The sequence below is a fragment of the Nerophis ophidion genome, linkage group LG17, assembly GCF_033978795.1.
Source record: "Nerophis ophidion isolate RoL-2023_Sa linkage group LG17, RoL_Noph_v1.0, whole genome shotgun sequence".
NCBI lineage: Eukaryota > Metazoa > Chordata > Actinopteri > Syngnathiformes > Syngnathidae > Nerophis > Nerophis ophidion.
In genome coordinates, this window is record NC_084627.1 from 40,148,742 (window position 1) to 40,171,431 (window position 22,690).

Consider the following 22,690-nt stretch of genomic DNA (forward strand, 5'->3'; position numbering starts at 1 on the left):
AACTAAATCTAATTTACAATGATGGATTTTTCCTTGCAGTCATACTGCAATGAAATGTAAATAATCAAATGTAAATAATCAAATGTATACACCTGTTCTTATGCTTTCTGAGCTCACTATGTGCACTGGTTGCTGTACATATCCTACAAAGTCAGACCTACACTGTTTCAATGTCCATTTCTCAGATGGTATAATTGTTGATGACTGAAGTGCTGATATCAACCAAACCTAACCCTAACTCCCTACTCTGTACACTGCTGCTGGAATGTTAATTTTCCTGAAGGAACTCTCCTGAAGGAATCAATAAAGTACTATCTATCTATCTACAAATCCCACCCCCCGATTGTAAACAATGTAAATAATTCAATGTATTCAATGTATACTCTGATGATTAACTTGTGTGATGCCTGTATTATGCTGATAGTATATATTTATACCAGGAATTGATTAAAACAAGTTGAAAAACTTATTCGGTTTAGTGGTCAATTGTACGGAATATGCACTGTATGTGTAATTTACAAATACAAGTGTCAATCAATCAAACGGTACTAAATACACTGTGCTAATTCTAACAAACAAGGATCATTATTTTACCTTTTTCATTGTGCTTCCTTCATTTCTATTCACCACAATGTTCAGTCTCTAAGGCAGTGGTTCTCAAATGGGGGTAGGCGTACCCCCTGGGGGTACTTGAAGGTATGCCAAGGGGTACGTGAGGTTTTTTTTTTTAAATATTCGAAAAATAGCAACAATGCAAAAATCATTTGTAAATATATTTATTGAATAATACTGTGAAGAGAAACGCGACAATGCAATATTCAGTGTTGACAGCTAGATTTTTTTGTGTACATGTTCCATAAATTTTGATGTTAAAGATTTCTTTTTTTGTGAAGAAATGTTTAGAATTAAGTTCATGAATCCAGATGGATCTCTATTAAAATCCCCAAAGAGGGCACTTTAAGTCAATGATTACTTCTATGTGTAGAAAACTTCTTTTATAATTGAATCATTTGTTGGTAGCTCGGTTGGTAGAGTGGCCGTTCAGCAACTTGAGGGTTGCAGGTTCGATTCCCGCTTCCACCATCCTAGTCACTGACGTTGTGTCTTTGGGCAAGACAGTTAACCCACCTGCTCCCAGTGCCACCCACACTGGTTTAAATGTAACTTAGATATTGGGTTTCACTATGTAAAGCGCTTTGAGTCACTAGAGAAAAGCGCTATATAAATATAATTCACTTCACTTCACTTATTTCTTAGTTATTTTTATATCTTTTTTCCAAATAGTTCAAGAAAAAACACTACAAATGAGCAATATTTTGCACTGTTATACAATTTAATAAATCAGAAACTGATGACATAGTGCTGTATTTTACTTCTTTATCTCTTTTTTTCAACCAAAAATGCTTGTCTCTGATTAGGGGGTACTTGAATTAAAAAAAATTTCACAGGGGGTACATCACTGAAAAAAGGTTGAGAACCACTGCTCTAAGGTTATGGTGTGTACTTGTGAAGGTCTCCTGCAGAGGAAGGCACGACTACTACCTTGTTAGCATCCTCAGCCAGGGAAGTTCCAAATAACCAGCGGCTGGAGTAAACCTTGAGAAGATGCAGTTCTGCACTGTGGTAAACAAGCTGCACAAGCTTGTAAAGTAAAGTTACTCACCCCGGGGGTCTCCATAGTTTCCTGCCGGGTGGCAGAAGCTCTCGTTTGTTTAAAGGTACAATCCCCATCGCTGCCTGCATGATCGTGATGAACTTCTTGAACTTCATCTTCCACTGCAACACTTCTCCAAGGCAAACGGCATCACACAGATCACGCTGACGCTACGCCCAGATTTACCCTTCTTCCATTTTCAAATAGAGACTCCAAGCAGCTCCTCGTGCGTGCTCATCTTTTTCCGCCTCGCAGAGACTCTTCCTCGCCGCTTCAACGCATCAGTGCGTCCATGCCAACCGGCCCCAAAACAGCGAGGCGGCAGTGGCGTGACTACTACGAATCCTGTGCCGGAACACACACTCCGTCAGATGTCCTTTTGGGTATTTTTTTTTTTCTCCCAGCGATGGAGGATCAAAGGAACACGGCCACGTTTCTGCAACGCAGTAGGCCAGCCGAGAGAGGACGACAGCACGTCACTCTTACATAATTGTGGAGCTTCTCTGAATATTAGACTAATGAAAACACAGCCGCTGCCATCTCTGCTGCTGCCGTAGGGATAACTGTAGGACTAAGCCCTTGACAGATCATGCATGCTCCCCGCCCCTTTCTTCTCTAATCCCCAAACCGGGCTAAGTCTTCTCACCATTTATATCCAGACAGAATCATACAATTTTACCCTCGCATCCACACACACACACATGCACTCACGACCAATCAGGGCTTACATTGCATGCTAATTTAGCAGGACAAAACCTCACCTTTGACAAATTCAAATTATGATTGCAAATGAGCGAATTTCGGAAAAAAATATTCCGTTTCTTATTTGTTTCCCGGGTCAACAACTGACTACAGGCCGCCATGTCCGGGGAGGTTTGAAATAAACAAATAATCTCCCGGTCTAATGATGAGCTGCCAGCCAATGCACATTGTAGCCAGGATTTATATTCCAGGAGCTTGGATGTCAGGATGGCAGTGCCATGGGAGCATCTGCAGCTTTCAGAAATCCTTCTGAATACAAATACCACGAGCACATCGGGGAGGCACGGAAATAACAAGCGGCTATGATCAAAACCATTGCTTGAAAGAAGCACAAAGGCAGGAAAAAAATGTCAACGTTTTAAGTAGAGATGTCCGATAATGGCTTTTTTGCCAATATTTGGTATTTCGATATCGTCCAACTCTTAATTACTATCCGATATCAACAGATACCGATATTAACAGTCGTGGAATGAACACATTATTATGCCTAATTTTGTTGTGATGCCCCGCTGGATGCATTAAACAATGTAACAAGGTTTTCCAAAATAAATCAACTCAAGTTATGGAAAAAAGTGCCAATATGGCACTGCCATAGTTATTATTGAAATCACAAAGTGCATTACTTTTTTTAACATGCCTCAAAACAGCAGCTTGGAATTTGGGACATGCTCTTCTTGAAAGAGAATGAGGAGGTTTAGTTGGGCGGGATTGAGGTGGGGGAAGTAGGGTGTACCGAAGGAGGGGGGGGGGGGGATTGTATTGTAGCGTCTCGGAAGAGTTAGTGCTGAGTATTTGTTCTGTTGTGTTTATGTTGTGTTACGGTGCGGATGTTCTCGCGAAATCTGTTTTTCATTTTTGTTTGGTGTGGGTTCACAGTGTGGCGCATATTTGTAACAGTGTTAAAGTTGTTTATACGGCCACCCTCAGTGTGACCTGTATGGCTGTTGACCAAGTATGCGTTGCGTTAATTTGTGTGTGTGAAAAGCCGTAGATATTATGTGATTGGGCCGGCACGCAAAGGCAGTGCCATTAAGGTTTATTGGCGCTCTGTACTTTTCACTATCTCCATGTACAGCGCCGTTTTAAAGTCATAAATTTGACTATTTTAAAATTGATACCGATAATATCCGATATTACATATTAAAGCATTTATCGGCCCATAATATCAGACTGCAGATAGTATCGGCCTTGAGCCATGAAAATTGTGTATCCACAATAAATACTCAATGTTCTTGCATCAACAAGGTGATCTTGCTTTAAAAAAAAAAAAACGTTCATTATTTACACATGACCTGGCGATTATAAATCCTGGTACATTTTAGGTCGACTATGGTGATCAGCTGTGAGCATATTAACCCCATTGAACATAGCGCGTTAGTATGTGTACGTCACAATACGAAGGTCCTGGGTTCGATCCCGGGCTTGGGATCTTTCTGTGTGGAGTTTGTAGGTTCTCACTATGACTGTGTGGGTTCCCTCTGGGTACTTTGGCTTCCTCCCACTTCCAAAGACATGCACCTGGGGATAGGTTGATTGGCAACACTAAATTGGCCCTAGTGTGTGAATGTTGTCGGTCTATCTGTGTTGGCCCTGTGATGAGGTGGCGACTTGTCCAGGGGGTACACTGCCTTCCGTCCAAATGCAGCTGAGATAGGCTCCAGGATTCCCCGCGACCCCGAAAGGGACAAGCGGTAGAAAATGGATGGATGGATGGAACTAGGGCTGGGCGATATGGCCTTTTAATAATATGTCAATATTTTTCGGCCATGTCACGATACACGATAAATATATTGATATTTTGCCTTAACCTTGAATGAACACTCGATGCATATAATCACAGCAGTATGATGATTCTGTGTCTACATTAAAACATTGTTTTTTATACTTCATTAATATATGCTTATTTTAAACTTTCATGCAGAGAGGGAAAAATCACAACTAAGTCAATTTACCAAAACTGTATATTCATCCATCCATCCCATCCATTTTCTACCGCATATTCCCTTTTGGAGTCGCGGGGGGTGCTGGCGCCTATCTCAGCTACAATCGGGCGGAAGGCGGGGTACACCCATATTCATGTAATTTCCAAAACAAAGTGCAAGAGACATTTTAAAACAAGCTATGAATGCACTTTTGTGCATGATGTCACTAAGATGACATATCAAAACACTAAATTAAAGTGCACTTTTTGTACAGAACCCCACTGCAATAGTTAAAAACAAAGTGCACTTTTCTGCATGATGTCACACAAGATATTTCAATAAGTGTCATATAAAAATGAGCTGCATAATAGGAAATCAAATAGTGTTTGTCCTTCGCTATGTGGTAGGTTCTTGCGGACGTTATCTCCTTTTGTTGTTGACTATTTTTTTCATACGGTGTTGATCTGGAAATAGTTGCTTCGGGATTTTGTTGGTGTGGCACCGAACGAAGATGTTGACATGCGGAGTTTCAAGCACTCTTCATTCTCTAGCGGGTGACTTTTCAAATGATGCTACATTAGCAGTGCTGCTACTTTTTGTAGCAACACATACTTGTTACCAGATTGGCACCTTCTCTCTCTCTCTCTCTCTCATATTACCACCTTTCCGGCACCGCACCGTTAGCATCACAGCCAACGTTACCATGTCACTACCTATCTGCCTAGCGGGAGTGTGTGACGTTGCACATGTGACGTATGTAAGAAGGTTGCTTGTTTTAAGTCTTTGTGAGGAGAGACAACAAAGAGTGAGAAGAGCCTGTAGTGTAATGCCCGCAGCTAAAAGCAACTGCATGAGAACGTACACCCGAATATCACGATATAGTCATTTTCTATATCGCACAGAGACGAAACCCCGCAACCCAAAACCTCAACCTCCTCATGCTCTCTTAGGGAGAGCACGTCCCAAATTCCAAATGCACTTTGTGACTTCAATAATAAATATGGCAGTGCCATGTTGGCATTTTTTTCCGTAACTTGAGTTGATTTATTTTGGAAAACCTTGTTACATTGTTTAATGCATCCAGCAGGGCATCACAAAAAATTAGGCATAATAATGTGTTCATTCAACGATATATATCGAATATATTGATATGGATTGATATCATAATTGGTAATTCAGAGTTGGACAATATCGGCAAAAATACCATTATAGGACATCTCTAATCGTAAAAAAAACAAATTTAATTTTTTGTGAAAAAATCTCATTATATTTTTAGGTCTTATCGCCCAGGCCTAAACGCAAAAATTAAATTACAATATAGAGAGCATGAACATTTAAGAGTCTGCACAGCTTGCAAAGGCTGCTAGCCTACATGAAATTAATTAGCTGTTGCTAATTGGCTATTTTAACTTAAAACTATCCGTATTGTTATGAATGATGATGCACATTTGCAAGTAGCAATGACGTTAACGGCCTATGTAGCATCATATAATGTCAATCTGTTTATTTTTAGTCTTGTATCTCTGCACAAACACTCAGACTTGTAAATAATTCCTGGCGGGTTTTTTTGTATATGTTTTGATTTGTTTTAATGAGGAGTAAAACAATTAAAAAACGTATTTTTCTGTGTTCATATTTAATTTGCTTTGTAATTTGTTATGTTAGTTTTTGCACAACTTGGTCTTTGACTCTTTTGGAACGGATTAGAAACAAAAACAGAGGTACTGCTGTACTTAGAAAACAAGTATTCACAAATCTCATCAGAAACACTGCACAACGTCATAATCCAACTTCACAATAATCTCACAGACAACACGCATCTGGCACAGAACCCTAAATCTACCTCTAACCCAAACTGACAAAGGTGAGCATATCAACATATATGAGGGCTCGTCTACTGTACGTCCACGAGGAGAAAAACATATTTCACATGTACATGCCTGGTTTATATTCTCCTGCTCCATAACATACTCGCCCTGGTTTTCTTCAATCCCCAATACTCTGCATCTCATAGCACGATTGGCGTAGTTATTCCATTCTATGATCAACAATCAAGAGCCCATTCATGGGATGAACTACTCAACCGGTTTAAAATGGAGATGTTATGTCAATATTTAAAAGTGTGTCAGTTGTAGAGCAGATACATGCTTACGGACTTAAAGCCAACTAACCGTGACATGGTGTGTTGCCTCTGAAAAGAACAGAACGGTGATATGTATATTTGCTGTGAATCCCTGGGCTCAGAGGTTAAAACAACAAATAATGGCAGTACTGTAACTACAGTCATGGTCGAAAGTTTACAGACACTTGTAAAGAACATAATGTCATTGCTGTCTTGAGTTTCCAATTATTTCTACAACTTGCTGGTCACAGAAAATATTCATGAAGTCTGGTTCTTTCATGAATTTATTATGGGTCTACTGAAAATGTGACCAAATCTGCTGGGTCAAAAGTATACATACAGCAGGGGTGTCAAACTCAAATACAGAGTGGGCCAAAATTCTAAACTGAACAAAGCCGCGGGCCAAAGTTGAACAACTTAACCTTTTAACAGGGACCCAAACAAGTTTTGCATTGAATATTGAACAAGCAAGGCTTATATAACTTTATAGTGACATACAAAATCGAGTTTTGTTGGTAGCGGGGGTGTATATTGTAGCGTCCCGGAAGAGTTAGTGCTGCAAGGGGTTCTGGGTATTTGTTCTGTTGTGTTTATGTTGTGTTACGGTGCGGATGTTCTCCCGAAATGTGTTTGTCATTCTTGTTTGGTGTGGGTTCACAGTGTGGTGTAACAGTGTTAAAGTTGTTTATACGGCCACCCTCAGTGTGACCTGTATGGCTGTTGACCAAGTATGCTTGAATTCACTTGTGTGTGTGTGTAAAAGCCGCATATATTACGTGACTGGGCCGGCACGCTGTTTGTATGGAGTAAAAGCGGACGTGACAACAGGTTGTAGAGGATGCTAAAAGCAGTACCTTTAAGGCATGCCCCCAATATTGTTGTTTGGGTTGAAATTCGGGAGAATGGTTGCCCCGGGAGATTTTCAGGGGGGGGGGGGCACTAAAATTCGGGATCCTCCTGGAAAAATCAGGAGGGCTGGCAAGTATGAGAATTAGCGTTGAATGCGGTGATACAGCGGCACCGCCACTGTATAATACTGGCGGGCCAGCTCTAATGTTAATTTATTATTGCCTCAAGGGCCAAATGAAATTACACGGCGGGCCAAATTTGGCTCGCGGGCCAGAGTTTGACACCCATGACATACAGCAATGTTAATACTTTGATTACATGTCTCTTGGCAAGTTTCACTGCAATAAGGAGCTTTTGGTAGCCATCCACAAGCTTCTGACAAGCTTCTGGTTGAATTTTTGACCACTCCTCTTGATAAAATTGGTGCAGTTCAGGTAAATTTGTTGTATTTCTGACATGGACTTGTTTCTTCATCATTTTCCACACATTTAAGACAGGACGTTGGGAAGGCCATTCTACAACCTTAATTCTAGCCTGATTTAGCCATTCTTTTACCACTTTTGACGTGTGTTTGGGGTCATTGTCCTGGGCATGACGTTGAGGCTCCTCTATGGGGTCATGGGGCACTAGGTTAACCCCTTTACTACTGTTACCCCAGTTGTCCTTTGGAAAAGGCATAGTACCTGACTGCCCCCTAGCCAGGGATACGGTGAAGACCTCAACGGCGGAGCAGGCGGAAGATGGTAGATTTAAGAACTACCACAACAGCTGCGATGTTAGGAGAAGGCTGCAGCAGAAAAGGGTCCCCAGTCGTCTTGCACTGTCCGTGCACTAGTCTCCCCACGTTAAACAAAGTCATGCACAGGCATCCTCCATAAAATGGGATACACCCCTACAGGGAGGATCGTCCTACTCGTTGGAGTGACCGCCGATGATGATGTCCTGTTGGAACACCCAACTGCGCCCAAGACCCAACTTCCGGGCTGATGATTTTAGATTGTCCTGAAGAATTTGGAGGTAATCCTTCTTTTTCAATGTCCCATTTACTTTCTGTAAAGCACCAGTTCCATTGGCCCCAAAACAGGCCCAGAGCATAATACTACCAAGGGTAGTATTATGACGGTACTTGACGGTAGGGATGGTGTTCCTGGTTTTAAAGGCCTCCAAACATATTGCTTTGAATTGGGGCCAAACAGCTACATTTTTGTTTTATCTGACCACAGAACTTTCCTCCAGAACAGGCCTGTGCAATTATTTTGACTCAGGGGCCACATTTAAAGAAAAAAATGTGTCTTGAGGCCGGTATATCTATTTTTGAGAACACTAATACAAAACCTCACAATAATGTCTGATTGAATGCTAAAAACGTAATAACAAGACGGCCTTAAAAAACGTAATGGAGTTTTAACTTTTTCTATAAATGATGAAACACTGAATATTGACAAAATATGAATGTAACACCACCTTTCGATTGACATATTTTACAATCAAGTGAAACGCGACACAAATGTAACAAACAGTGAAATATGAACGCGAAAGGTACAAAATAAACCCGCCTACAATCTGATTTATCACTAAGCTTTAGAACTTTGTTGTGAAAATCCCCTTCCGCGTCTGTGGAAACGCTTCCCACCCACACTGCTTGGTGCCTCGTCTGAGCTGCTGTGACGTAGATTACCATAGTAACTAATTAGATGACCATAGTAACTAATTAGATTACCATAGTAACTGGTATATCATCCAAAAGCGCGGATTCCAACCATTGAACACTTTGTATAGTTCAAGACTTATAATCATTAGTAAACATGACTGCACATCATAATAGGAGCTACACTTTCAAACCTTAAAGATCTAAAAAAAAAAGTATTTTGGAATGTCCGGCGGACCAGAGTGATAAGCTTACCGGGCCGCATGTGCCCCTTGGGCCTTAATTTGCCCAGATCTGCTCCAGAAGGTCTTATCTTTGTCAATGTGATGTCAGACGAAACAAAAATTGAGCTGTTTGGCCGCAACACCCAGAAATATGTTTGGAGAAGAAAAGGTGAGGCCTTTAATCTCAGGAACCAAACTTCATGAATGTTTTTTGTTACCAACAAGTATGTCCTCCAATCACCCTATCACACAAAAATAAGAGTTGTAAAATTTATTGGAAACTCAGGACAGCCATGACATTATGGCCATTATGACTAGGACTGTACACAATCACAGCACACTGAAACATTAACTTTATCACTTATAAAACATCTCAAATTCTAAAGCAGGGGTCTCAGACACGCGGCCCGTGAGACGTTATTTTGCGGCCCCCACCTAAATATGAAAGTTTAATGTTTGTGCGGCACGCGAGTTTTATATGAATGGCGCTTGACAGCGTTGTGTTATTTGGGTCCAAAATGGCTCTTTCAACGTTCTGGATTGCCTACCCCTGCGTTAGTGGGAAAGCGGCAAATGAGTGAAAGCAACAGAGACGTTGCCATGCAGACGGGGGTTTTCTTACGTGCCTTGCTGCAATCACAACGCGACACCTGTCCGTCAGTAATAACAGTCCCCGAAAACCTGGACCCATTCAAACCGTTATTTATTTATATTTAATTTGCATTGCCTCACACGATGAACACTACACATACAGTGGGACAAAAAAGTATTTAGTCAGCCACAGATTGTGCAAGTTCTCCCACTTAAAATGATGACAGAGGTCCGTAATTTTCATCATAGGTACACTTCAACTGTGAGAGACAGAATGTGAAAAAAAAAAATCCAGGAATTCACATTGTAGGAATTTTAAAAAATGTATTTGTAAATTATGGTGGAAAATAAGTATTTGGTCAACCATTCAAAGCTCTCACTGACGGAAGGAGGTTTTGGCTCACGATACATGGCCCTATTCATTCTTTCCTTAACACGGATCAATCGTCCTGTCCCCTTAGCAGAAAAACAGCCCCAAAACATGATGTTTCCACCCCCATGCTTCACAGTAGGTGTGGTGTTCTTGGGATGCAACTCAGTATTCTTCTTCCTCCAAACAGGACGAGTTGAGTTTATACCAAAATGGATACATGGATGATACAGCAGAGGATTGGGAGAATTTCATGTGGTCAGATGAAACCAAAATAGAACTTTTTGGTTTTAACTCAACTCGTCGTGTTTGGAGGAAGAAAATACTGAGTTGCATCCCAAGAACACCATAACTACTGTGAAGCATGGGGGTGGAAACATCATGCTTCGGGGCTGTTTTTCTGCTAAGGGGACAGGACGATTGATCCGTGTTAAGGAAAGACTGAATGGGGCCATGAAAATCGTGAGATTTTGAGCCAAAACCTCCTTCCGTCAGTGAGAGCTTTGAATGGTTGACCAAATACTTATTTTCCACCATAATTTACAAATAAATTCTTAAAAATTCCTACAATGTGAATTCCTGGATTTTTTTTCACATTCTGTCTCTCACAGTTGAAGTGTACCTATGATGAAAATTACAGATCTCTCTCATCATTTTAAGTGGGAGAACTTGCAGAATCGGCGGCTGACTAAATACTTTTTTGCCCCACTGTATTTCTATATGACGCCGGATAACACTTCCGGGGGCAGTCACTTTTTTGCGCTAGCTATCTAGGTACTTTCCCGGCTATTATCCGCCGACCGCCGTGTTGCTGTCGGGAAGAAAAGCGGAACGACACACATTGCGGAAATAACATTCTCTGTGCGTCGGCTAAATACAAATATATTCCACAACCCCAAACATGTCTTTTTCAAAGCCTGCAGTGAAAAGAAAGGTTAGTGATAAGCAAAGACAATTCCAGGAAAAGTGGGAGATGCAATATTTCCCGACGTGTCTTATTTGCACGGAGAATTTTTAATTTTTTTAAAGAAAATATTTTCTTGCAGCCCAGCCTCACTCAGACTCTGCATCCAGTGGCCCACAGGTAAATTGAGTCAGAGACCCCAGTTTTAAAGACATGTCACAAAGACTTGCAAGATGAGAGCATTCACCTCAGTTGCCTCTGGAGGACGACAGCTGCCTCTGTTTACCATAAAACACTGCAGCTTTAGGGCGACTATTAGGACGAGTGTAAACAATGTGATTACATGAGCTGCTTGTCATACAACCACACACAAACACTTCAAATTAAACACACTTCTTCTTTTACAGTAGCAGCAGAATTTTGGTTCATGCTTTTACATAAGCATTTTTGTTTCTCTGTCCCAACATGTTATGCAATGTCCATATGCAAAGCATGTGCGAGCCAGAAGGAAGAACACACTCACAAATCTCTGATGTGTGTGTTCAGATATGGATACAATAATACATAGTGACCATGTGCACAGGTAAAACATGAATCAAAAGGGAGAAAGTGTGGTTAATACAATTAAAGACGCTTTAAAATTGTTCTTGAGGTTAAAAATAGACTATTCAAAAGGTGAAATGCAGGACATGAGGACAGAGGGCATCAATGCTTAAACAATGCTGGCTAACAGCTGGTGTGTCCCTGCCGACTCCAGGGACAACCAGAATTTACACAACAAAGAACAAGACAGAGCGCTGCACGACAAACAAACATGTCAATGACTGTGCAACCGTCGTGCAGAGAACAAGCCAGGCCACTGGACGGAGTCAGTGTGTAAAAATGATCAGTTGTATCTAGGGCTGGGCGATATGGCCTTGTATTAATATCTCGATATTTTTAGGCCATGTCACGATACACGATATATATCTCGATATTTTGCCTTAGCCTTAAATGAACACTTAATGCAAACAATCACAGCGCAATGAAGATTCTATGTGTCTACATTAAAAAATATCTTGTTCATACTGCATTAATATTTGCTCATTTTAAACTTTCATGCAGAGAAGGAAATCACAACTAAGTCTATTTACCAAAACTGTATTTATTAAACAGTTATTAAGCAGTGGCACAGACATTCATGCCATTTCCAAAACACCAAGTGCAAGATTGTCAGAGACATTTTAAAACAAGCTATAAGTGCATGATGTCACCAAGATGACATATCAAAACAACACTAAATTAAAGTGTACTTTTTGTACAGAACGCCACTACAATAGTTAAAAAACAAATAAGTGCACTTCTGTGCATGATGTCACACACGATATCTAAATTACCCATTCATCCATTTTCTACCGCTTATTCCCTTTTTGGGGTTGCGGGGGGGCGCTGGCGCCTGTCTCAGCTACAATCGGGCGGAAGGCGGGGTACACCCTGGACAAGTCGCCACCTCATCGCAGGGCCAACACAGATAGACAGACAACATTCACACTCACATTCACACACTAGGGCCAATTTAGTGTTGCCAATCAACCTATCCCCAGGTGCATGTCTTTGGAAGTGGGAGGAAGCCGGAGTACCGGGAGCGAACCCACGCAGTCACGGGGAGAACATGCAAACTCCACACAGAAAGATCCCGAGCCTGGATTTGAACCCAGTACTGCAGGAACTTCGTATTGTGAGGCAGACGCACTAACCCCTCTGCCACCGTGAAGCCCCATTATATTTATATTATTATTATATATTATATTATATTTTATTAGATTATATTACATTATATTATTACATATATTATTACAGTTATTTAAATAACTGTCAAATAAAAATGAGCTGCATAATAGGTTCCTGCGGACGTTATCTCCTTCTGTTGTTGACTTTTTTTTTTCATACGGTGTTGTTCTGGAAATAGTTGCTTCGGCACTTTGTTAGTGACATGTGGAGATTCAAGCACTCTTCATTTTCTAGCGGTTGACTTTTCAAATGATGCTACGGTAGCAGTGCTGCTATGTTTTGTAGCAACGCTTTTGCCGCATAAATGTTCAACATCTTCCCGCTTGAAGCCAAACCACCGCTGGACGATGTATCCTGTGCTGTTTTTCTTGGTAATTAATTCTTCCTCCATTTGTTACCAGATTCGCACCTTCTCTCTCTCGTATTACCACGCGCACCTCACCGTTAGCACCACTATGTCGCTACCTCTCTGCTCCGCTGGGAGCGTGTGACGTTGCATACGTGTCGTATTTAAGAAGGTGGGCTTGTTTAAGTCTCTGTGAGAAGGAGAGACAAGAACGTGTGGGAAACGCAAGAAGCGTATTGCCCGCAGCTAAAAGCAACTGCGTGAGAACGTATACTCGAATATCACAATATAGTCATTTTCTATATCGCACAGAGACAAACCCGCAATATATCGAGTACATCGATATATCGCCCAGCCCTGGCTGCACATTTAATACAATTTTAATTGTGATCATGACTTCGGCAGCTACAATTGATAGAGGGTGATCGTCAGCAATAATAACATTTAAACAGGCTTTGCAGCATTTTAAAACAGGCACGTTCACTACCATCAGACATTTTTTTAATACACACTATATTGCCAAAAGCGGGCTTCACGGTGGCAGAGGGGTTAGTGCGTCTGCCGCACAATACGAAGGTCCTGCAGTCCTGGGTTCAAATCCAGGCTCGGGATCTTTCTGTGTGGAGTTTGCATGTTCTCCCCGTGAATGCGTGGGTTCCCTCCGGGTACTCCGGCTTCCTGCCACTTCCAAATACATGCACCTGGGGATAGGTTGATTGGCAACACTAAATTGGCCCTTGTGTGTGAATGTGAGTGTGAATGTTGTCTGTCTATCTGTGTTGGCCCTGCGATGAGGTGGCGACTTGTCCAGGGTGTACCCCGCCTTCCGCCCGATTGAAGTTGAGATAGGCGCCAGCGCCCCCCGCGACCCCAAAAGGGAATAAGCGGTAGAAAATGGATGGATGGATGGATGGATCCAAATGATGAGAATCAGGTGTTCTAATCACTTGGCCCGGCCACAGGTGTATAAAATCAAGCACTTAGGCATGGAGACTGTTTCTACAAACATTTCTGAAAGAATGGGCCGCTCTCTGGAGCTCAGTGATTTCCAGCGTGGAACTGTCATAGGTAGCAGCTACCTGTGCAACAAATCCAGTCTTGAAATATCCTCGCTCCTAAATATTCCAAAGCCAACTGTCGGTTTCATTATAAGAGAATGGAAGAGTTTGGGAACAACAGCAACTCAGCCACCAAGTGGATGACAGAGAGGGGTCAGCGGATGCTACATAGTCAGTTGCTACATAGCTCCAAACTTCATGTGACCTTCCAATTAACCCACGTACAGTACGCAGAGAGCTTCATGGAATGGGTTTCCATGGCCGAGCAGCTGTATCTAAGGCTTACATCACCAAGTCCAATGCGAAGCGTGGGATGCAGTGGTGTAAAGCACGTCGCCACTGGACTCTAGAGCAGTGGAGATGCCTTCTATGGAGTGATAAATCACGCTTTTCCATCTGGCAATCTGATGGAGGAGTCTGGGTTTGGAGGTTGCAGGATAACAGTACATTTCAGACTGCATTGTGCCGAGTGTGAAATTTGGTGGAGGAGGAATTATGGTGTAGGGTTGTTTCTCAGGAGTTGTTCCAGTGAAAGGAACTTTAAATGCTCCAGGATACCAAAACATTTTGGACAATTCCATGCTCCCAACCTTGTGGGAACAGTTCAGAGCGGGCCCCAAAGCAAGGTCCATAAAGACATGGATGACAGAGTCTGGTGTGGTTGAACTTGACTGGCCTGCACAGAGTCCTGACCTGAGTCCGATAGAACACCTTTGGGATAAATTAGAAGGGAGACTGGGAGCCAGGCCTTCTCGAGCAACACCAGTGTGTGACCTCATTAACACGCTTTTGGAAGAATGGTGGAAAATTCCTATGAAAACACTCCGCAACCTTGTGGACAGCCTTCCCAGAAGAGTGGAAGCTGTAATAGCTGCAAAAGGTGGACCCACATCCTATTGAAGCCTATAGGTTAGAAATGGAATGGCACTTCAAGTTCATATGTGAGTCAAGGCAGGAGGCTAAGTAATTTTAGCAATATAGTGTATTGCACGCTACACACACACACACACACACACACACACACACACACACACACACACACACACACACACACACACACACACACATTCAATGCGTTTTCTTTTATTTTCATGACTATTTACATTGTAGATTGTCACTGAAGGCATCAAAACTATGAATGAACACACGTGGATTTATGTACTTAAAAAAAGGTGAAATAACTGAAAACATGTTTTATATTGTAGTTTCTTCAAAATAGCCATCTTTTGCTCTGATTACTGCTTTTCCCACTCTTGGCATTCTCTAGATGAGCTTCAAGAGGTGGTCACCTGAAATGGTTTTCACTTCACAGGTGCCATAGTTTTGATGCCTTCAGTGACAATCTACAATATAAATATAAAAATGTGAATAAGGCACTTTTGGTAGCCATCCACAAGCTTCCGGCAAGCTTCTGGTTGAATGAATGAAGTCCATGTCAGAAAACCAACACATTTAGCTGAACAATTTTGTCAAAAGGAGTGGTCAAAAATTCAACCAGAAGCGCCTTATTGCAGTGAAACTTGCCAAGGGACATGTAACCAAATATAAACATTGCTGTATATATACTTTTGACCCAGTAGATTGGGTCACATGTTCAGTAAACCTAAATAAATTCATAAAAGAACCAACCTTCATGAATATTTTTTTGTGACCAACAAGTATGTCCTCCAATCCCTCTACCACAAAAAAAAAATAAGAGTTGTAGAAATTACTGGAAACTCAAGACAGCCATGACATTATGTTCTTTACAAGTGTATGTCAACTTTGGACCACGACTGTAGTCATTTTGATAGTAGGCTATTATAGATATAGACACTTGTATTGCCTTCATTATAATAATAATGTACGGCTTTTCATTTTTTTGCGGCTCCAGACCGATCAGTTTTTTGCTTTTTTTGGTCCAAAATGGCTCTTTCAACGTTATGGGTCCCCGACCCCTGGTGTAGTAGGTAGCCAATGACCACCTATATTACATCATATACCTGACACAGTAAATCAGGGGTCGGCAACCCAAAATGTTGAAAGAGCCATATTGGACCAAAAACACAAAAATGTAATCTGTCTGGAGCCGCAAAAATTAAAAGACTTATATAAGTCTTATAATGAAGGCAACACATGATATAAGTGTCTATATCAGCTATATTAGCCTACTATCAAAATGAATATGTGTCGCTGGCTGACGCATTTCTTCGTTGACAGAAATGCTGAAATGTAATATTTATTCTAGACGTTTTTACAACACTGGAAAAAATTTGTGAAACGTCTCAGAAGGTGAAATAACTCCTGGAAATGTCTGTCTTAGACTGGCCAAAGGTATAAATGTGTGTGTCCAAGTTAAAGGAAACAGCAGGCTGTCTTATCCTTATGGAAGCTGGGTAACATTTGCTGTGGTCTGGAACAACATGGCACACTAACAACTATCAGAAATACAGCCAATATTACATACAGATAATGTGGTCATGAAACATGGAAAAATAAACTAATACACAGTAAAGGAAATTAAATGAGCTCAAATATACCTACAAACGAGGCATAATGACGCAATATATACGTACAGCTAGCCTAAACAGCATGTTAGCATCGATTAGCTTACAGTCATGCAGTGACCAAAAATGCCTGATTAGCACTCTGTAACAAGTCAATAACATCAACAAAGCTCACCAGGTACAGTAGAAAATGTTTGGTGGACAAAATGAGACAAAGAAGGAGTGGCATTAAACATGACTTTCTGTGGTAGCGTCTTAGGAAGTTATACATGTAAACAAACTGTTGTCACAGTTGATAACGGTGAGTTAAAGGGCCGCTTAATAGTAGGACAAATCAGCACTCGCCAAATACTCTCATCAATGACGCATAAACACAAGCATATCAAAGGCCTACTGAAATGAGACTTTCTTATTTAAACGGGGATAGCAGGTCCATTCTATGTGTCATACTTGATCATTTTGCGATATTGCCATAGTTTTGCTGAAAGGATTTAGTAGAGAACATCGACGATAAAGTTCGCAACTTTTGGTCGCTAATAAAAAATCCTTGCCTGTACCGGAAGTAGCAGACCAATGTGCGCGTGACGTCACGGGTTGTAGGGCTCCTCACATCCTCACATTGTTTATAATCATAGACTCCAGCAGCTAGAGCTATTCGGACTGAGAAAACGACAATTTCCCCATTAATTTGAGCGAGGATGAACGATTCGTGGATGAGGAAAGTTAGAGTGAGGCACTAAAAAAAAAAGAAAAAAAAAAGCGACGGCTCCGGGCGGCGGCAGTGGTAGCGTTTCAGATGTAATTAGACACATTTACTAGGATACTTCTGGAAAATCCCTTATCTGCTTATTGTTTTAATAGTGTTTTAGTGAGCTCCTAAAGTCATACCTGAAAGTCGGATGGCTGCGGTGAACGCCAGTGTCTCAGAGAGAAGCCAATGGAGGAGCCAAGATCACAGATGCCTTTTTGACAGCTACAGGAAGAGGTCCCATAATCCACTGAAGTCTCCGGTAAGATCTGACTTAATATCACAAATTTCCCATTCAAAAACTTGCTGGTTGACGTAGAGAAACATGTTCGCTTGACCATTCTGTGTTAAAGCTTCACAACGTACAAAGAAACACCGGCTGTGTCTCGGCGCTAAAGGCAGCTGCAATCCACTGCTTTCCACCAACAGCATTCTTCTTTGACGTCTCCATTATTAATTGAACAAATTGCAAAAGATTCAGCAACACAGATGTCCAAATTACTGTGTAATTATGCGATGAAAAGAGACGACTTTTAGCCGTTTGCGGTGCTGGGCTAATATGTCCGCTACAACCCGAGACGTCACGCGCACGCGTCATCATTCCGCGACGTTTTCAACAAGAAACTCCGCGGGAAATGTAAAATTGCAATTTAGTAAACTAAAAAGGCCGTATTGGCATGTGTTGCAATGTTAATATTTCATCATTGATATATAAACTATCAGACTGCGTGGTCGCTAGTAGTGGGTTTCAGTAGGCCTTTAAAAAGTGGGCTTTCTAACAATTAGGAAGGTTTGTGTTCCTACAGAAACCGTATTACAAAAACATATATATTTTTCACACTTCCATACATTTTTTAAGAGCCGCATGTAGCTCGAGAGCCGCGGGTTGCTGACCCCGCAGTAAATGCTCACTAAGTAGTCATGGAAGTTTAAATACTTTCAAAAGTACTCTCTATCTATCTATTTAACTATTAGAAAGGAGGCACGTTCATTTATTACTGATATATAAGTAAAAAAAAAAAAACTCATATACAACACACCCTTTTAGGCTCGTTTGATAAACAAACTTAAATAGAAAAATAGTTCAAAGCTACGTTAGTTAAGTAAAGGACAAAGAAAAACTAACATTTTAAACCAATGGAGCCTATACGTGAGAAGTACTTTAGTTAAAAATGGCAGCAAATAGTTCGAACAATGTCGACACACATTCTTCCAACATACCAGGTGAAACTGCGTCACTTTCCTTTTTCTTGGCGTTATCCGAGGAGATTAATCCAAACAATACAACAGCTCGCGTTCGATGGAGGTAAAATAAGAATGACGGAACGTTTTTTCCGTCGTTTTCAACCGAGCTGCAAGTACCAAATACTTCCTGGTTTTCTCAGGTATGTGGGCGTGGCTTACCAGGCGGCAGGTGGGTGTTTACTACAATAAGTTTCTGTCAGGCGCAGAGGTGACGTCATCGTGCCAAGTCAACACTGACCATTGTTTTTTTGTTTTTTTAAATTTGAAATTTTAACATTTTAACATGGCAACAAAAATATCAATGAAATATTGCCAGAACAATTGTGGTAGCAAAAGATAGAATATAAATACCAAAAATAACAAAACAAATAATAAAAAAATATTTTCTGACATTTTATTCAGCCAAATATATAACTAACACGGCAACATTAAGTAAAAATGTCAATTAAATATTGCCATAACACGTGTAGTAGCAAAAGGTTAAATAGGAGGACAACATATAGATACAAAAAAATAACAAAACAAATAACAAACAATTTTTTATGACATTTTATCCAGCCAAATACATAACTAACACGGCAACATTAAATGAAAACATCAATGAAACATTGCCAGAACAAGTGTAGTAGCACAAGACAAATAGGAAGATAGAATATAAATACAAAAAATAACAAAACAAATAATAAAAAAATATTTTATGACATTTTATTCAGCCAAATTACTAACTAAAATGGCAACATTAAGAAAAATATCGATGAAATATTTTCAGAACTAGTGTAGTAGCAAAAGACAAATAGGAAGATAAAATATAAATACAAAAAATAACAAAACAAATAATAACAAAAATAATGTAATTTTATTCAGCCAAATATATAACTAGCACGGCAATATTAAGTAAAAATATCAATGAAATATTGCCAGAACAAGCGTAGTAGCAAAAGACAAATAGGAAGACAACAAATAGAAAAAAAAATAACAAAACAAATAATAAAAAAATATTTCATGACATTTTATTTTGCCAAATATACCTAAACCAACATTAAGTAAAAATGTCAATGACATATTGCCAGAACAAGTGTAGTAGCAAAAGACAAGTAGAAAGACAACAAATAGAAGAAAAAAATAACAAAACAAATAATAAACTATTTTTTATGACATTTTATTCAGCCAAATACATAACTACCACGGCAAAATTGAATAAAAACATCAATGAAATATTGCCGGAACAAGTGTAGTAGCACAAGACAAATAGGAAGATAGAATATAAATACAAAAAATAACAAAACAAATAATAAATAAATATTTTATGACATTTTATTCAGCCAAATTACTAACTAAAATGGCAAGATTAAGAAAAATATTGATGAAATATTTTCAGAACTAGTGTAGTAGCAAAAGACTAATAGTAAGACAAAATATAGATACAAAAAATAACAAAACCAATAATAAAAAATATTTTATTACATTTTATTTAGCCAAATATATCACTAACACGGCAACTTAAGTAAAAAATATCAATGAAATATTGCCAGAACAAGTGTAGTAGCAAAAGACAAATAGGAAAATAAAATATAAATACAAAAAATAACAAAACAAATAATAACAAAAATAATGACATTTTATTCAGCCAAATATATAACTTACACGGAAATATTAAGTAGAAATGTCAATGAAATATTGCCAGAACAAGTGTGGTAGCAAAATACAAATAGGAAGACAACACATTGATACAAAAAAACAAATAATAAACAAATTTTTATGACATTTTATTCAGCCAAATACATAACTACCACGGCAAAATTAAATAAAAACATCAATGAAATATTGCCAGAACAAGTGTAGTAGCAAAAGACAAATAAGAAGACAAAACATAGATACAAAAATAACAAAACAAATAATAAAACAGTATTTTATGACTTTTTATTCAGCCAAATATATAACTAACACGGCAAAATTAAGTAAAAATGTCCATTAAATATTGCCAGAACAAGTGTAGTAGCAAAAGACAACTAGGAAGACAACATATAGATAAAAAAAAAATAACAAAACAAATAATAAACAATTTTTTATGACATTTTATTCAGCCAAATACATAACTAACACGACAAAATTAAATGAAAACATCAATGAAATATTACCAGAACAAGTGTAGTAGCAAAAGACAAATAGGAATATAGAATATAAATACAAAAAATAACAAAACAAATAATAAAAAAATATTTCATGACATTTTATTGAGCCAAATACATAACTAAAATGGCAACATTAAGAAAAATATCGATGAAATATTTTTAGAACTAGTGTAGTAGCAAAAGACAAGTAGAAAGACAACAAACAGAAAAAAATAATAACAAAACAAACAATAAACTATTTTTTATGACATTTTATTCAGCCAAATACATAACTAACACGGCAAAATTAAATGAAAACATCAATGAAATATTGCCAGAACAACTGTTGTAGCACAAGAGAAATAGAAAGATAGAATATAAATACAAAAAATAACAAAACAAATCACAACAATATATATTTTTAGTTTATGATATCTTATTTAGATTCATTATTTAATTACTTATTTTATCTTTATGAGTTTTACGAATGAAGGAAAAAAAACACGCAAAAACAGTAAAACAAAAACTAGACATTTTTAGTAGCTTAAGTCATGTGTTGTACTAACCTAGAGCCATAGGTTACAGACCCCGGGATAGACAGTATTAATCGCAATTATAAAGTAAACATTCATTTGTTTAAAAAAAAAAAAAGAAAATAAAATAAAGGTTAAAACCCGCGAGACGGGACGAGTTCAATAAGCAACGTGGCCTGGAGCATGTTTTTTTTAACGTCACGTACAAATAAAAAACAGTCTGATAGCTGTCATTTTGCCACCATCTAGTGGCCAAAAATAGCACAGCATTTATTTACAAAACCCCAAAACTAGTGAAGTTGGCACGTTGTGTAAATCGTAAATAAAAACAGAACACAATGATTTGCAAATCCTTTTCAACTTATATTCAAATGAATAGATTTCAAAGACAAGATATGTAATGTTCAAACTGGAAAACTTGGTTATTTTTTGCAAATATTAGCTCATTTGGAATTTGATGCCTGCAACATGTTTAAAAAAGGTGGCACAAGCGGCAAAAAAGACTGGGAAAGTTAAGGAATGCTCATCAAACACTTATTTGGAACATCCCACAGGTGAACAGGCTAATTGGGAACAGGTGGGTGCCATGATTGGGTATGAAACCAGCGTCCATGAAATGCTCAGACATTCACAAGCAAGGATGGGGCAAGGGTCACCACTTTGTGAACAAATGTGTGAGCAAATTGTTGAACAGTTTAAGAACAACAATTTTCAACGAACAATTGCAAATATTTTAGGGATTTCACCATCTACGGTCCGTAATGTCATCAAAATGTTCAGAGAATCTGGAAAAATCACTCCACGTAAGCTATGGTATTACGGACCTACGATCCCTCAAGGGTACTGCATCAAAAAGCGACATCAGTGTGTAAGGGATATCACAACATGGGCTTAGGAACACTTCAGAAAACCACTGTCAGTAACTACAGTTCATCGCTACATCTGTAAGTGCAAGTTAAAACTCTACAATGCAAAGCGAAAGCCATTCATCAACAACACCCAGAAATGCTGCCGGCTTTGCAAAGTGGAAAAGTGTTCTGACGAGTCCATATTTCAAATTGTTTTTGAAAACTGTGGACATCAAGGAACAGAACCATATGGATCGTTATTGGCGCAAAGTTCAAAAGCCAGCATTTGTGATGGTATGGGGGTGTATTTGTGCCCAAGGCATGGGTAACTTACACATCTGTGAAGGCACCATTAATGCTGATAGGTACATACAGCTTTTGGAGTAACATATGTTGTCATCCAAGCAATGTTATCATGGACGCCCCTGCTTATTTCAGCAAAACAAAGCCAAGCGTGCGGGTACTAGACTGGCTTGCCTGTTGTCCAGAGCTGTCTCCC

At 39.3% G+C, this 22,690-nt stretch overlaps 1 protein-coding gene across 8 annotated transcripts in view; it reads right to left on the reverse strand.

Annotated features, from left to right (window-relative positions):
• The window catches only part of tjp2a (tight junction protein 2a (zona occludens 2)), a 98,246-nt gene extending 79,393 nt beyond the window's left edge, over positions 1 to 18,853 (reverse strand). For 4 of the 8 annotated variants that reach the window (XM_061876950.1, XM_061876941.1, XM_061876944.1 and 1 more), the window contains exon 1: positions 1,664 to 2,194. In XM_061876950.1, coding sequence (XP_061732934.1) covers positions 1,664 to 1,770 — 107 coding nt within the window. In that variant the 5' untranslated portion in view covers positions 1,771 to 2,194. Of the gene's footprint in view, positions 1 to 1,663; positions 2,196 to 18,675 lie in introns of those variants that run through there. The other 4 variants (XM_061876949.1, XM_061876942.1, XM_061876948.1 and 1 more) reach the window with 3 other exon arrangements.
• Positions 18,854 to 22,690: the final 3,837 nt, after the last annotated feature.